At 44.6% G+C, this 16,266-nt stretch overlaps 3 protein-coding genes across 5 annotated transcripts in view; 2 read left to right on the forward strand and 1 right to left on the reverse strand.

Annotated features, from left to right (window-relative positions):
• Positions 1–9,123, forward strand: part of LOC111071201 (adenylate cyclase type 2) — a 34,064-nt gene extending 24,941 nt beyond the window's left edge. For 2 of the 3 annotated variants that reach the window (XM_022362402.2, XM_022362403.2), the window contains exons 6-21: positions 95–289; positions 370–597; positions 652–779; positions 2,396–2,554; positions 3,797–4,584; positions 4,743–4,841; positions 5,944–6,062; positions 6,296–6,522; positions 6,598–6,805; positions 6,864–7,180; positions 7,245–7,407; positions 7,477–7,689; positions 7,757–7,861; positions 7,984–7,998; positions 8,525–8,767; positions 8,836–9,123. In XM_022362402.2, coding sequence (XP_022218094.2) covers positions 95–289; positions 370–597; positions 652–779; positions 2,396–2,554; positions 3,797–4,584; positions 4,743–4,841; positions 5,944–6,062; positions 6,296–6,522; positions 6,598–6,805; positions 6,864–7,180; positions 7,245–7,407; positions 7,477–7,689; positions 7,757–7,861; positions 7,984–7,998; positions 8,525–8,767; positions 8,836–8,967 — 3,339 coding nt within the window. In that variant the 3' untranslated portion in view covers positions 8,968–9,123. The remainder of the gene's footprint in view (positions 1–94; positions 290–369; positions 598–651; positions 780–2,395; positions 2,555–3,796; positions 4,585–4,742; positions 4,842–5,943; positions 6,063–6,295; positions 6,523–6,597; positions 6,806–6,863; positions 7,181–7,244; positions 7,408–7,476; positions 7,690–7,756; positions 7,862–7,983; positions 7,999–8,524; positions 8,768–8,835) is intronic. The other variant, XM_022362405.2, reaches the window with a different exon arrangement.
• Positions 9,124–10,847: 1,724 nt separating this feature from the next.
• Positions 10,848–11,708, reverse strand: LOC111081306 (uncharacterized protein C16orf52 homolog A). Its single transcript, XM_022377327.2, has 2 exons — positions 11,534–11,708; positions 10,848–11,462 (listed from the first exon to the last, which is right to left on the reverse strand). Exons 1-2 carry the CDS (start codon positions 11,637–11,639, stop codon positions 11,062–11,064), a joined length of 507 nt encoding a protein of 168 aa, XP_022233019.1. The 5' UTR covers positions 11,640–11,708; the 3' UTR covers positions 10,848–11,061.
• Positions 11,709–13,564: 1,856 nt separating this feature from the next.
• Positions 13,565–16,236, forward strand: LOC111071202 (transcription factor SPT20 homolog). Its single transcript, XM_041592050.1, has 4 exons — positions 13,565–13,685; positions 13,754–13,951; positions 14,012–14,819; positions 14,851–16,236. The coding sequence occupies exons 1-4, from the start codon at positions 13,588–13,590 to the stop codon at positions 16,234–16,236; spliced, it is 2,490 nt and encodes an 829-aa protein (XP_041447984.1). The 5' UTR covers positions 13,565–13,587.
• Positions 16,237–16,266: the final 30 nt, after the last annotated feature.

Here is a 16,266-nt window from a genome sequence, read left to right on the forward strand (position 1 = left end):
GCACCGTGTGCTGACTCGTAATTGCCTGGGCTTAGACATTCGTTATTTACGAGTTTTTCCACCTTCCACCTACGTCTCCCTGCCTGCCCCTTAGCTCTTCGGTGAGATTGTGATGCTGGCCAGTGCCTCCATATCCGGTCTTTACTATCGCATCATGTCGGATGCTGCACACAATCGCACTGTAGACGGCACCCGGACGGGCATCGAGCAGCGCGTAAAACTCGAATGCGAACGGGAGCAGCAGGAGCAGTTGCTGCTCAGCGTGATACCCGCCTACATAGCCGCCGAGGTGAGTATTGCGATTGGATTGCCGTGGATTGGATTAGCGTGGCATAATCATATTATCTGGCTCTTCCATTCGCGGTGCAGGTGAAGCGCAGCATAATGCTGAAAATGGCCGATGCCTGCCAGCGAGCCGGTGGCCAGGCATCCACATCGGCCACACGCTTCCATGAGCTTCACGTGCAGCGGCACACCAATGTGACCATACTGTTTGCGGATATTGTCAACTTTACGCCGCTTTCCAGCTCGCTGACGGCCAGTGATTTGGTCAAGACCCTAAACGATCTCTTTGGACGCTTCGATCAGATTGCACAGGTACATTTATCTCCGTTACATTTATATACAGTTGTTCATTATGTGTATTTATAGGAGAATCAATGCCTGCGCATCAAGATTCTGGGCGATTGCTATTACTGCGTGTCGGGTCTGCCCATTTCCCGCCCACAGCATGCAACCAATTGTGTCAACATGGGCCTGCAGATGATCGATGCCATCAGGTGAGTGTCTGCCGTGTGTGCTCTGCCCCCAATGGTTCGTTCTGTGTTCTGTGGGTTCTGTCAACATTTGCATTGGCTTCGTCATCACGTATACGGCATGTTGTCTAGGGCTCCGCCTGCCTGCCCTGTCGGTCTGCCCTTTGACTCTGCCTTTCAGTTGGCTGGAGCTTTGTAGGGCCATTTGACACTTTCTGATTGTTGGTTTAACGTTCAGCTGTAAATCTTTATTACATTCACAGTTAACTAAATAATTATTTTGGGTGCATTGAAGGTTAAAAATAAACAGAAGGAATTTAATTCAACTTAAAAAGCCTTTGGAAATGAATTTCATTTGCATTCCATTCCATTCCATCCAATTTTCAAACCAATTAAAAGCCTGAGCTTCACGTCTGGATTTAATTGCTGGCAGATATTGCCACGTATTCCAGTAAGAGCAACGCCAATCCCTCAGCTTTATTGAGGCCCATTAAAAGCGTATTATGCAATAAAAAAAAGGCACGAAAAATGTGAGGCAGCAACATCCATGAAATACAATAAACAATATCGACACAAAAGCCATTTTATTACACGCGAGGATTTATGCACACAAGTGGCCACACACAAGGATCAAGGGGTCTCTCGCTTCACTTTCTTTCACTTTCACTGCCATTTTATTTGCTTCTTTTTTTCTTTGAGCAATTCTATTGTTTGGGCTTTTTGTTTCGCTGGCTCCTTTCGCTTTTCTTTGCTCGGCTGCTTTTCCGGCTTTTGGTCTTTTAATCTTTGGCTCGCTGCCCAATGGCCAAGCTCCGCTCCCGTTGCCCCTCTCCCCTGAAACGGAGCGACGAGGCTCGGACTGTTGACTCTGGGGGGTATCATTGTTTAACAAGCAGCCAAGGAAAATGCCCCCTAAAGTTTCTACCAGCAGGACAGCGAATATTTAATTATGAATTGCCTTTGAGAAATTTTTTAATAACGCTCATAAATTATATATTTGCATTCGAGGCTGATAAAATCACACAAAAGATTTGAAACCATTGGGATCTATTATTCAATTCGAACTTTTCCTATTGAAAACTTTGGCACTCAGATATTCAGGGCACAGGAAACAGAAAAAAAAACACATATGGGGATACTCTAGAGGGATCCCATGCGAGTGTTGGCCTTCGATGCGGCTCATTTGACCCAGAGACCCAGAGACTGGGTCCAGTTCCAGAGAAAATGCTCGGCTAACGTTAATAACTCAAGAACTTGTTGGTCTAGCCTTCGGTTCATAGGTAGCTACTTTTATTGCTGCCGATTTGCGAGGGGAGTTAACATAGAAATGCCTTACCATATGGCACACACTTAGGCACTCTGAGAGCTACCCTCGCTGGCCTGAGAGAAAGGCCAGAAAGGCTCAACTTGGACTTGGACCTGGCCTGTGTTTTATGGCCCATAAAATTGTTAATACGAATGCCCCAACTAGCCTGTAGTATTCTGTACCTATTCTCGCATCCTTAGTAGTGCCATAGCCCACCCTCATTGTTTGGTTTGTATACTGGTACTCGTTTAAGTAGCCTTCCATTGGTTTGGTTTGGTTCTGTTTGGATTTGTAGCTCCTTCTCATTGTTTGGCCTTGTTTTTTCTTCCCTCAGACACGTGCGTGAGGCGACCGGCATAAATGTCGACATGCGAATCGGCATTCACACTGGCAATGTTCTCTGCGGCGTCCTTGGCCTACGCAAGTGGCAATTTGATGTTTGGAGCGATGATGTTACCCTCGCCAACCACATGGAGAGCGGCGGTGTTGCCGGGTACGTATGTGCATATAAGTGTTTTCTGTAACAGAGATAGTGCATGCATGTGTGTGTGTGTGTGTGTGCTTTCCTTATTTCCCTATTATACTCGTACGAATGATGAATGACAACAACAACAACAACGACACAATAACTACGCCCAGCAGGGAGCTGTTTAAAAAATATATACAGACACACATACATATGTATATATATAGAGAAAACACAGCCCCAGCGGGAGTGAACAAAGGGGCCGAAGGGGGGAGCACTAAAACGAGTCAAGCTGTCGTAATGGCAATTTAAATTAGCCTTCATATACCAGTGGCAATTAAGAGGGCTTCTCTGTGGGGGATTCTCAATACCAGAGACACAGGTGAATTTAAGGAGCAGTTCAGGGGACAGACTAAAAGGTCGAAAAATATATACCTTTAATATAAATAAATTCTGAAACTTTTTTGTATTCAAAATAAATACCAAATAGTTTGGCAAACCAAAATTCAGTTAATATGAGAATAGAACTCATTATGGGAAATTCCAATCAATGAAAATTTAACAGATTTGTAGGTATATACAAAATATGTATAATTTAACTGCAAAGCTTTTAAAAAATGTTATTGTATTTTTAAATATTAAAATAAAAAAAAAAATGTTATTGTTTTTTTAATATTAAGTATTAATAATATTAATATTAATAATATTTATTGTTTGCCAATCGTATTAGGGACAAATGATTACTATTTAAAGGCGACCAATAATTTATTTTTATGAAGTTTTATTCATAAACTCAAACAAAAAGCATACACACCCCCCACCCCAACAGGATATTGCAATAAAAAAGAATCGAAAATGTGGAACATGTTTTCCTTTTTTTTTTTACAATTATCGTTACCTGTGGTCACACACACACACACACACACACACAAACACACACGTAGAATGCAATTATTTGAAATTGAATTGAATTGAATTGCTCAAGCCAATGAGCCGGAAAACACTCAGACGCCTCAATTTCGGCTTTACGCACGAAATCCTCTTCGTACCCGAAAGCGAAAGAAAAAGCAAACAAAAATTAAAGAAGGGCGGGGCGGCAGAATCTAAGACCCCATCATCATAGATAAACAGTCTGTGTCAGCATGCATTTGCATGTGTGGCGAGTGGGAGGGGAAGAGACTGATGAAATGAAAATAAACACACATACGCCCCATCCGCCGCCCTGCGCTGAGCATTCATCATGATAATCGTCTCATTATTTTTCTGCAGACGCGTGCACATTACGAAGCAAACTCTGGACTTTATCGGCGACAAGTTCGAGGTGGAGCAGGGGGAGGGCGGCAATCGGGATCCCTATCTGGCGGATCACAAGATTGAAACGTATCTGATTGTGCCGCCCCGGCCGGCCTACACCTACAGCGTGCCACGTGTGGTGGAGTGCATCGAGCAGAGTGATCCCAGTCCCACGGAGGAGGGCAAGGACGCTGTGGATGCACCGGAAACGGGTCAGTCCCAGTCGCAGTCCCAGTCCCACGAGGCCAACGAATCAGCCACTGAGAAGCTGCTGCCCATCTTTGTGGAGCAGCCTCCCCCGCTGCCCGATGAGAAGATGTCACCCACTTCCATTCATAGCCAGGAGGTGCCTCAACATGCCCCTCTCGTCTCGGCTGCCTCCATGTCCATCAAGGAGCTGTCCGAGGAGGAGGAGGAGCAGGAGCAGTATGCTGATGAAGCAGCCGCTGTGACCGAGCCACTGATGGCCAAGGAACAGGACAAAGAGGACCCCAAGCCAAATGGCGCGCATCGTGGCAGTGGCGATTCGGCCGCCTCCGAGTCGGCAGCCAAGTCCGCTGCCCTGTCCCTGCCCGCCGAGGATCTGCTGAGCATGAGTGGCAGCGAGAGTGGCATCTCCAATAGCGGCACCCAGGCGGCATCCTCGAATCCGGCCAGTGTCACCCCCACCACGCCAGCACCAGCGGGCGGGACATCGTCTGGCACCAACAGCCTGACGGTGGCCGAGGCTCCGGAACGCTCGCGTCGAAAGTTGTCCGTTCAAGGTGAGAAAAATGGCAAAAAAAAAGACACAATAAAAAAATCGCGTACGCAATAAATGTGTAGCATTAGTCACAGTGCCTGTGAGGGCATCAAGACCTCAGTTTGAGCCAAGCAATATAACTTTATTCACCCCCATGCCACACACCCATCCCACTCACAGGTCTGATGTCCTTTGCCGACAGACGGCGCTCTTCCGGTGCCTTCATCGAGGGACGCAAGTTGTCCATCCACAGCGGCGAAAGTTTTCGCAGTCATGCGGGTAAGTTCTGGTGGGAAATGGTGGGAATGCTGGGCATGTTGGTGGCAAGACCCTTTCCGGTGCAGGGCGCAACAGTTGAAAATCACTTTCACAAATGAGAGAGACCAGGTTATGCATAATTTTATCGCTGGCAGAGCAACTTTCGCATCGTAAATTTAGCAGAGAGGATTGCATTTGTTTGCGGATTGCCTGCCCTTTGTGCAAAACTTTCTCCACTTCCATGCACGTGGCCATGGAATGTGCACCGTGTACCGTGGTCCGTGGACCGTGTACCGTGGTCCGTGTACCGTGGTCTGTGGACCAGGGCAATTAAGCTCCTTTGACAGCAAGCTGGCGTTTTGTTTGGCCTTTTTGGCAGGTACTTTTTTTTTTGTTTGTTTGGAGCAGGATGAGTCAGGCCATGAGGTTGGTTTTGTGTGTGTTGTTGTTGGTTTATGAGTTTTAATTTGCCAAGGACATTAAGTGCGGCATGTGGCATGTGCCAAAGTGACTTTTATGGCATTTTTAATGCAAATGGCTGACTTTTAATGAGCTTGCCTGACGGACCCTGACGGAAGCTGAAGCTGCAGCTGAACTATGCTGAAAATGCTAAGCTTTTCCGCTCTTAACGTGTGGCAAGCGATAGAGTTCCAAATGTTCATTAATAATGGATTTTTAGTACAGTGATAAAGTTCCACCAGAAAGCTGCAAAGTTTTTGAAAGTACTGACGGGGAGGACTTGGCGGTATTGGCGATTTTCTGTCGAAATAAATATTTGTTTCCATGGTAAAGCTGTGTTTAAACTATTTGCATATTATTATATCATTGAGATAAGTTAAAGAATGATACGAATATGACCAGCTGCGATGAACAGTATCGGGTCTACTAAAATTATAACGAGCCTTTTTTTGTTGAGCCTTTGGATTGGGATTTTATTAGTGAAAAGTATCGTGTATAGTTTTTAGGGTCTGGATATGTAAATACGTATAGAAAATAATGCATATGTACCTATTCGTGCGACAGTTTATTACTTTATTATTTCTAGTGTATTGGGGAGCAGGAAAAATAAATGTTATTTTAGTATATCAGAAGCCTAACCCATTTAAATCCTTAAACCCTTTAGGGCATGTCACCCGCAATCGGCCCTCGTCGAAGATGACAAAATATGTGGAGTGCTGGGGCGCAGACAGACCCTTTGCGAATATAGCCGAATCGAAGCTGGTGAAAAATATTGGACTGGCGGTGAGTTGAATAAAAAAAAAAATAAAAATTTGGTGGATGGCATAACAAAATTTAAATTAAAAAAAAATAAAAAATCAATTTGTAGAAAATTTCCTTGCTCGTAACGTAAATAATTCTATCTCGTACTGGTGCATATGCATACGAAAGAGCTAGTAAAGGGAACTCTACTAGTGACAGGCAAACTTATTATTATTATTATGTGTCCTTTCCGTTCTCTCGTCCTGGGCGCACAGAGCATCGCCATGATTGAATCAAATTTACTTCCGCCCGAGCGTAAATGTTTCAATTTTAATTTCTTTGGACCGCCCACGGAGCTGAAACCGTTCACCATGTGGTACCGCAACACGCCCCGGGAGGCCATGTACCGTGCCCAGCCGGATACGCACTTCCGCTACGACCTGATATGCGCCTTCGTCCTCTTCCTCTCGCTGGCCATCGTCCAGCTGATTGTAATCGAATTGTAGGTGGTGCGATCAACTGCCATTAAGCAGCTTCTTCTTGACTCTGTTTTGTGGCTTCTCTTTTTCGTTTGCAGGAACCTGGCCCTGCTCGGCTCCCTGCTGGCCAGCTTTGTGTCCTTGGGCCTTTTTCTCTATCTGAGCAACATGTCCGTGCCGGATATGCATGCCTCGGCCACCGAGCGCAACGGTCCGGGCCAAGTGGTGGCCAGCAGCCGCTACCTCAGGCTGGCCATGTTCATCATTGTCAACATTCTCATCTCGTCCTGTGCCGTATTCAGTGTGGTAAGTGCTAGCCCATCGTTGATATTTAAAATCGAATATTAAAGTTCTCTTTGCTTAGATTAACTTTACGTTGCCCCAGGAGCTGTTCACGGGGGCCCTAAACGGCACCCTTTTTGCCAGCAATTTCACGAGTGACTTCACAAATCTCACTCAGTTCGAGGACAGCCTGCAGCCGCTGGACATTGCCCATGCCATACCCATTGCGCCCATCTTTCTGTACTGCTGTGCCATCAGTCTGGCTGCGATTTCGGCCTTTCTGCGATCGGGTTTCATCCTAAAGCTAATTGCCATGCTGGTGGCATTGATTGGGCAGGTCACAGTGCTGCGATATAGCGATCTCTATGAGCAGTACAATCGACAGAACATCGAATATGGGTAAGACCCCAGCTAAATACATATATATCTTTATACACCTTTATTCCTTATTCTTTTCGCTTAGGTTACCCTTGGAGGTTAAGGGTTTCCTGCTCTTGATGGTGGTCATATTGGTGTTGCACACTCTGGACCGGCAGGGCGAGTATGTGGCACGCACGGATTTTCTGTGGAAAGCCAAACTCAAAGTCGAACAGGAGGAGGTGGAAACCATGCGGGGCATCAACAAGGCAAGCAACACTTTCCACAACAAATTTAAAAGTAAATTTTTGATAATTGAAACGATTTGGTAATTTTAGATTCTGTTGGAGAACATTCTGCCGGCGCACGTGGCAACGCATTTCCTGCACTTGGAACGCTCCACGGAGCTCTACCACGAGAGCTACTCGTGCGTGGCCGTCATGTTTGCCTCCATACCGAACTACAAGGAGTTCTACGACGAGACGGATGTCAACAAGCAGGGACTGGAATGTTTGCGCCTCCTCAACGAAATTATATGTGATTTCGATAAGGTAACCTATCATATATCTTTCCCCATAATCGTATACGTATAGCTGATTGTCTTGTATTGCCCTTTAGTTATTGTTGAAGCCAAAGTTCAGTGGCATCGAAAAGATCAAAACTATAGCCAGCACCTATATGTGTGCCTCGGGTCTGAGGCCAGGCAAGGAAGATGGCGCCACGGTAAGTACCTATATCTCTCTCATGTCTCTGTTTATGTGTAATCCATGTCTTTTCAATGCTTCTACTAATTCTGTAAATAACACAACACTCCAACACACTCCTCACACGATTGACTAATCCAGTCACGCAGCTTTGCGGTAAGTCTCCCCAAAACTTGTCTAGTATTTGTCCCTCTTAACGTTAGCTTAGTGTCCAAAATGTTCAATGTGCCATAGGTAAGAAAGGGGAACATTAACTACCCAGCATTCGCTGACGTTCCATTTAAATGTTTGCAATTAAATCGAATAAGAATTCCTTTGGAAATTCCATTCCCTTTCATTCCCTTTTTGTGCAAATGTTATTTACTGTTGCAATGCCTTTTTTAATCGCCAGCTTAGAACTTTAATTAAATTTTTATAACTACCAAACAAAGGCAAAATCAAATCCCATTGAACCCCAGCCAAAAGGGCAAAGGAGAGAGAAAATAAAATAAAAAAAGGGTCGCCAAATGAGGGTCCATTGGGCAGGAATTAGGATTAGCTAGAGCCAAAGGGGACGCTCAATTGGTTTCCGGGGATAGGGCAATTTTCAGACAAAATCGAATCGCTACTAACGCAATTTTCTTTCTGTCTCTCTCTCTCTCTCTCTCTGTCTCTCTTTATCCGTTTCGTTCGCATATAAAAGGATGAAAAGCGCACCGAGGAGCACAACGTTGTCATATTGGTTGAGTTTGCGATTGCTTTGATGGGCATATTGGATTCGATTAATCGCGAATCGTTTCAACGTTTCCGTCTCCGCATCGGACTCAATCATGGCCCGGTGATTGCGGGCGTGATTGGTGCCCAGAAGCCACAATATGATATTTGGAGCAATACAGTTAATGTCGCCTCCCGCATGGACTCGTGCGGCGTTATGGGACGGCTACAGGTGAGTTCTTTTATGGCAATACGAATTTTCCAACATTTTCAACATCTAATTCGAATTCTAATACACAGACAACGGAGAATACAGCAAAGATACTGATGGCCGCCGGCTATGAGTGCGAATGCCGTGGCCTCACCTATGTGAAGGGCAAGGGGAATCTAGTCACATATTTTGTAAAGACACAATTCGATGGGAAATTGTAAAATCATCGCCACATCCCGATCATTTTGATACTATTTAAAGGATATATGTATGTAATCGTAGCATCACTTCAAGGCATCTTCTTATTTATTTGTTTAGCTTTTCATTTTAGTTTTAAAAAAATTTGCAAGCATTTAAACGCTCACACACACACACCACACACATACACACACACATGTTAAGTATTTGTTAGCAATCATTTGTTTTTAGTTAGTTGATAGACTTAAAATGTTATTAAATATTTCGTACGATTTATGCATAGCGATCACTTAAACAGCGAATAAATTATACATTACGATTCGAATTAAAATTATGCTAGACAAAATAAATGCAAATAGGCACAAAACCGCGAAGCCCCAAGAAATTATCCCCCAATAAATATATAGCAAAATATATCCGTATACATAGTACATTTACTAGGGCACTCTGATACACATTTACAAATACATATATGTATGTATGTATTTACTTTCCCTTTTTGCTGCTATACAAACTAAACATTTATATTTATGTGCCATGTTGATATACTTTGGAGCAACACTAGTTAAATTCTTTAAAAGAAACAAACTCAAACTAAAACTCTATATATATTTTTTTACTAAAACTATTTTTTATTAACTATTCAGAGCCACCCAAATATAATGATACTCTATGTCTAAGATAAAGGCCACCAAAGTGAACTATTTTTAAGCGAAAATATGAGCTCAATAAGTGCATCTTGAGTACCTAACATATCCCAACAAAATACAATACACTACACCTCCGATGGAAACCGAACCTGCTATAAGCCCAATTCTGCTTAAAAACTCTCTACTTCTACTGAACTATCTATGTCTAAAAATATGTCCAAAACTGGATAAAATATATTACATGCAAAAACACCAACAAACAGCTGTTCTTAAACTATGTAGATCCATTGAAATATATGTATTTGATATTATTAAAATAACTTGAATCTATGAACATTCATAGAATAATAATAAGTAAATAAATGGAATACTTAAAATATTTCTGAGTTTTTTTTTCGAAATTTTCCTAATGTTTTTTCGCAGATTTACAAGATATTTTGTGCATGGTTCATATGCATTTTCAAAGGTCTTGAAGTGGCCACATGGCATGTGAGTGACATGTGGAATCAGGTCGCAAGCATCAACAATATCCTAAGCAAAAAATATCATCATCTTCAGTAAAAAGGATCCTTTTCTTAATTATTTTATCCCAGCAAAACGGAAAGTAAGTACGCAGAAAAACAACTACAGACAAATCTTTGAGCACTGAATTAATTTGCGCAAGGACTTAAGACTACGCATGATTCCGTAGATTACAGAACCAAATCTTAGTTCGCCACTAGTTTATGTGATAGAGAAATGTTTTATGCAACGATATAAAATTTGATTTGAGTGGACAGAAAGCTGCATAAGAAGCGGCTTAACGTTTTCGTGTATCGTAACACCCTTTTGTAATTAAATTTTGAATTATGAATCTGTTTCCATTGTAAACAAACATCTCAAGTGCTTCTTGGAATATACAGCGCTCGATCTCGCTCTGATCTCATTTTACAAACAGCATTCTATAAACAATTTAGGCAAATTACCGCTTAAGTCAGCAAAGTTCTCCCTTTGGCTGGCTTCGAATATCAGCACATCGGTTGTTTGTTTTCTCCGTCAAGGAGCGCTTGGTCAGCGTTCTCCGATCACCATTCAAATGGGAGGGCGGCCCCAACGCAGGCGCAACTCCCTTCTAATCGGCGCTCAAGTCGTGCTTCAAGTGGAGATCCGGCTGTCTAGCATTTCAGTTTCCATCAACGCGTCGCAAGTGGCAGTGCGTGAGTTCCCCAGCTTAAATGTGAGTGCGCTGACTTTTGGAAATAAATATAGATATACATACACATAATATATTTGGACTTATAAAAACGTACAAACTAAAACTAATTAAGAGCTAGAAGAGTTGGGTGAAGACGGATCGGTTGGGTGTGTCGCGGAGTGGGCTCTCGGCTAGAGATTCAGTATGAGAAACAGAAGACAGAAACAAAACGTATAACAAATCACAGAGCAAACGGCAAACAATATCAGGAACCCAGTGATACCGTTTCGTCTCTAAAAGTGCGGCAAGCACACCTTGCCCGCAAACAGTTCGGACACCACGGTTATCCACAGTGCCAGCACAAACATTATGTAGGATATGCCAATCTTGAAGGTGTTCGGCAGCTGATACGCCTGTCCACCGATCTCCTCGATGTGAAAGCCCAGCGGAAAGACGACAGCGGCCATGCAGAACAGCACCATGGCCGCAAAGCCCACCCATCGGGCATAGGGTATCACATTGCGATTGCACGAGGAGGAGGCCAGCAGGATCACAGTGGTTGTGATGCAAATGCAGCCCATGAAAATGCAAACCAACGCTATCAGCCATTCAGGCTGCAGATCGGGGGTGTAGCACACTTGCGGCCGGTTGTAGAGCGTCATGCAGGTCCACATCAGTCCCAGGCGTATGTCTCCTGAAACATAATTGGGTTTTCAGAATGTTTTCCAAGCGATTTCGAACGTCTGCTCTGCACTTCCGCATCACCTGTGCCCGACTCCGTAATAATCCAATCAGGCAGCGCCAGACTCACGATGGCAAACACATCGGCGGCCATGAATAGCGTCGCACTTATTGTTGTTAGTTTGTCCATATTATTTGGGTTTTATTTTTTATTTAATTAAATCGGAAATGTTTTGTTTTTCTTTCTGCTCCAGTGTGACCGCGGATTTATCGACCAAATATACCGTCTGACCCTCAAAAATATACCGTATCGTTGTTACAAAATACCGTAAATATACTGACAGTCACGACTGCATTGATATTCCTCGTTTTTAATATTCGGCTTAATATTACTAGCTAGTTAGCCCAGTCAGCCCTCAGCACATAATTTTTTTCAATTCATCAATAAAATTCGTGCAAGATTTTGCTAGTTCCCTGTCCAACTCCTGAGTTGTTGGAGTTGACGATGGCCGATTGTTCTTGGAACTAGTTCAAAAGCACTGAGCCAAATATTGATGGCGGTTGATTTTAAATTAAACAAACAAAATATTTTCAAATAGAGAAAATGTCTATGAAAGTAGGCCAATTGGTTTCTTTTGATAATGTTGGGGTTTTATAGTAACAAAAGAGTTCTACAGATGCGCATGCATTCGATTGCCCATGCTACTATTAATAGCTGTGTAAGATAATTGCATTTACATTGGACCTAACCTTGTGTATAAAAATACTAATACAGGTTACAATGTAGAATTGTAAGCGGCCACGTCACATGCTCGGTCAGGCCGGCGCTGACGTGTCCTTAGTCTGCTTGTCCGTCCTGCTTAACCCAGGTTAACCCCGGCCCCCTGGCCAGTGGTGGGGTGTGTGTGTGTCCCGAGTCCGCACGCTTATATCTGAACGGCTATATCTATTGGAGAACGAGCCGGTGGGTGCGTTATTATTATTGCCGTGCCCCCTTCCATTGGATGAGGAGGCATACCCCATAATTGCCGGGGACCGAAGTTGGAATGGCTGTTGTTTTTATCGCCCTCGGACCATGTAATATTATTAGCGAATTTCAATTGCATTCATTCTCATTTCGGCTGTGCAACTTTACACCTGTTAGTTAGGCCTCTACGCCGGCCTTGGGTGGGCCGACCGCGCATCGTGTTTCGCCGGCGACGTGGACGAATCTGAGCACAGTCTGTGCGCGCCAGCAAAACAATAATTCGGTCTGCGGGGTGTCTCCTGGGCGAGCGGACAGGCGGCACATAATTCCAGATTTGGCGCTGGAGTTTTGTTCACAAATATTGACAATATTCAAATGACGGATAGTGTGATATCAGATGAAAAGGAATACGAGTATCACCGAGCCAGTAAACAGCATCAGATTACCTACACTCAGAGAAAAATGACATGGTAAAACTGAATATTCCGCTTTTTAAATGCAAACAGTGAAATTAAATGGAATTTAAAAATTAAAAAGAATATACACTTTAAGCTTTATTTTATATATTACACATACAAATGTATTTATATTTTAAATATGAAATATATATTTATAAAATATTATTTTTTAATATTTTTATTTTTAAATATAATGTGAAAATGTGTAAATGAAAATGTGTAAATGGATTTCAGTCTCGGAGAAAATCTGTTGCTATAAATTGATATAAAAAATAATATTTAAATTTCAGATATTTTTTCCCCAAGTGTATTTTTGTCAAATCCTTTCACTTCCATTATAATATAATTAATATTCACTTCGGATATCGGAGTAGCTAAGACCTAAGAAAATTCCACGAAAGTATGCTCTATTTTATCTTTATTATTTATTTATAGTCCCACCCCTCCTCGTATCACCGCTCCACCTAAGCTAATAGCTCATATTCGCTTCTACAGTACAGTATCCAACAGCGCATTATTTTGCGAATTCAATTAAAGCAATCAAATTTCAAACATAACGACTTGGAGCCCTCTGCCTGGCACCAACACGGACGAATTGACGAAAGGCAACAAATCTCAGCCGTAAATAAATATATATTTAATTGCTTGCCACTGCAAAAGGCAAGTGAAACTTGGCTGGCAGTGGCAGTGGCAGTGGCAGTTCCAGACGCGACATGGTCGCGCCCGAACCGGAGTGCGAGCAGGTGTCCGATTCTAGAACTCAGCCAATGAGTAGGCTGGATGCGGACCCAGTACAAGCCACAAAGGACGGGTAGGTGCTTGGACAAAAGAGCTGAGAAAATAATAATACCTAATTAATGAATTATTTTATTTAAGCAGCAGACAAAAATTGAATGGAAAGCCACTGGAGTATACAATAAGCGCTAGGGGAAAACCTGAGAAAGTTCCTGACGAACCAAAGCCTACGGAACCGAAGATTAAGAAGTCGTGCGGTGTGAAGAGCCTGAAGCGTGCCTCAGGCAAAGCCAACAAGGACAACAGACCGCTGGTCCTTGAAGAAAGGCATTCTCTTTCGATGTATGCTTATGCTTATGTTTTCTTTTAGTGTGCATAGTTTATTTTTTTTTTTTATTTTAGTGCCGAGACAAAGAAGCGCAGGGCCAGCGTGTTTTCGGAAGAACGCCTATTTATACCCAAAGAGCTGGCACGCAGCAATCTGCTGCAGCAGCGAGGCAGCTCGGTAGTGAATAGCCTCGATAAATTATCGAGAAACGCGGACTATTGCCTGCGCATGCTCAAGTTTCCCGTTGGGACTGGACGTGCGCGATTCGTGGCCAACCAAATGAAGAAGGGACAGATGGCGGGTCTGCAAGGCAGCTCCAAGGAGCCACCAGATGAGTCGGAGATGATCGGAGATGGCAACGCAGTTGCAACGTGCATGGAAGCGAAGGCAGTTGAAGGAAGTCCCATCGCCACGAAGGAGGAAGCCGTGCATATGCCCGATTTGGATGCCGAAAGGGCTGCAAATGATCCACTGATCCATATTCAGGTGATCATTGACACTGATGATGATGATGATGATGAGGATATAAATTACAAATCGGAAGCGACCGAACAAGGCGTAGGGGCAGGACAGAGCCCACCAGCAATGCAGGATCAATGCCACAGCGTGATTAAGGTCTGCAATCAGTTGATGTCGGAGAATGGGGGGCCATCGGAGCAGCCATATCCCTACCTGCGCTGGCACAATCCAGACCGTGAATTGCTGGACATAAAGATGGGTCTGCTGGAGGATTTGAGGAACATATCGGAAGCCGAAGCAAATCACAGCGCAGCAGAAAACAATCAGCAAGTAATTACGAGTGAGGAAGCCCAGGAGGAGAGTTCCAGCACCCAACAGGTGCCAACAATTCCACAAACCCAGCATCAGCCGCTGCTGGAGCCAGAGCAGCGAGGAGGAGCCGCTTGAGTCCATGCTCACCTCTAACCCGCCGCTATATCAGTCCGTCCATCAAATACAACATCCCAGGGTCGATGCTCTCACCCAGCCACATGCTTCTTGCTGTTCTGTACCCCTTGCCGTGAGCAGTTCCTTTCCAGCCACAGAAGCGGCAGAGGGACATTCACATTCGATTCTCTGTCAGCGATTGCAGCATCATAGTGTCCTGCCCAGTGTGGAGACATTTCAGCCAAGCAGCGTCTGCCACAATAGTCGCGTGGATCTGGCCAATCAGCACTTCAGGCAGCAGCAGCACGTGGACTTTGAATCACTGCTGCCCAGTGCATTGGTGTATCCGTGGAGCCAGCAGAGCCTCGACTTCTATCCGGAACAGCAGCAGCTGCAGCTGGCACAGGCGCAGGCGCAGGCGCAGCAACGTCTCTTTGCACAGCCGCCAGTGCGGCACATAATTCCGCAATTATCGCAACAGCATCAACAGCAAGTTGTCTGCCAGCAGACTGTACTCGCGTCCATGGGGGAGCTAGAGAAACTGAAGGCCATGCAGCAGAACCTCAAGCTGCAGGAGGAGGAGCAGCAGCGTTTCTTCTACACCACCCTCAAGGCGATACTCAGCGAGCGGGCGGACGATGAGCAAATGTTTCAGTTCAAGATGAAGCAAAGCAAGAAGGCCGAGGACAAGCTGAAGGCGGACAAAGAGAAGCAGCAGCGACAGCTGCGAGCGGATCTCCATAATTTGGATACGCGCATACGCGACCAGCAGCGGCAGTTAGCCTGGAGGCAGCATCAGCAACAATTGCTCTTGCAACACCCAATCCATCAGCAGCAGCAGCCACAGCAGCAACAGCAGCACATTCTGCCGCATTATCCACAAAGGCAGGTAGCGGCAGTAGCGGAGTCGCAAAGAAAGGCAACAAAGCAACACCACCCACCGGCCATGTTTGAGCGGCCCCCCTACGTATATCCGCCATCCTCCTCCTACTCCACGTACGGGCAACCTTCTGCACTGAATGTTGCATCTGCCGCTACAGGCAGTGAATTTCACACGAAACTCATGCCACCACCTGCTCTAAAAAAAAAGGCTGCGAGCTCCAGCGCCGGGACTGTCCACAAAAGAATGACCAAGGCCCAAGAGGCTGAACTGCGGCGTGAAATCAACGAACGTAGGGCCACACCGTATCCGGCTCCGTCCGTGGAAATTCACTATCCAACAGCTGCAGTCTCCTCCTCCACGTTTCCCGCCGCCTACCATTTTCAACCCATCTACACACCATCCCCACCCGCAAGAAGTCAGCAGCAGAGAGCACCCGATCCGGAGCATGGATCGGCAAGGGCAACCACTTCTACATTTATCACAAATTTCGTCTCGAGCTATCTGAATGAGCATATGCGAACCAATAAGTGATAATATAATTTTAAGCTGAATAGATTGTGA

Source organism: Drosophila obscura, unplaced genomic scaffold (assembly GCF_018151105.1).
Source record: "Drosophila obscura isolate BZ-5 IFL unplaced genomic scaffold, ASM1815110v1 contig_1, whole genome shotgun sequence".
Classification (NCBI taxonomy): domain Eukaryota; kingdom Metazoa; phylum Arthropoda; class Insecta; order Diptera; family Drosophilidae; genus Drosophila; species Drosophila obscura.

What these genes read in the sequence shown, in the direction of transcription:
- LOC111081306 (XM_022377327.2), bottom strand. Translation starts at nt 11,639, where the DNA reads ATGGACAAACTAACAACAATAAGTGCGACGCTATTCATGGCCGCCGAT. An exon ending in TATTACGGAGTCGGGCACAG is followed by an intron (nt 11,463 to 11,533) that starts GTGATGCGGAAG and finishes ATTATGTTTCAG; the next exon opens with GAGACATACGCCTGGGACTG.
- LOC111071202 (XM_041592050.1), top strand. Translation starts at nt 13,588, where the DNA reads ATGGTCGCGCCCGAACCGGAGTGCGAGCAGGTGTCCGATTCTAGAACT. An exon ending in GTACAAGCCACAAAGGACGG is followed by an intron (nt 13,686 to 13,753) that starts GTAGGTGCTTGG and finishes TTATTTAAGCAG; the next exon opens with CAGACAAAAATTGAATGGAA. An exon ending in ATCAGCCGCTGCTGGAGCCA is followed by an intron (nt 14,820 to 14,850) that starts GAGCAGCGAGGA and finishes CTTGAGTCCATG; the next exon opens with CTCACCTCTAACCCGCCGCT.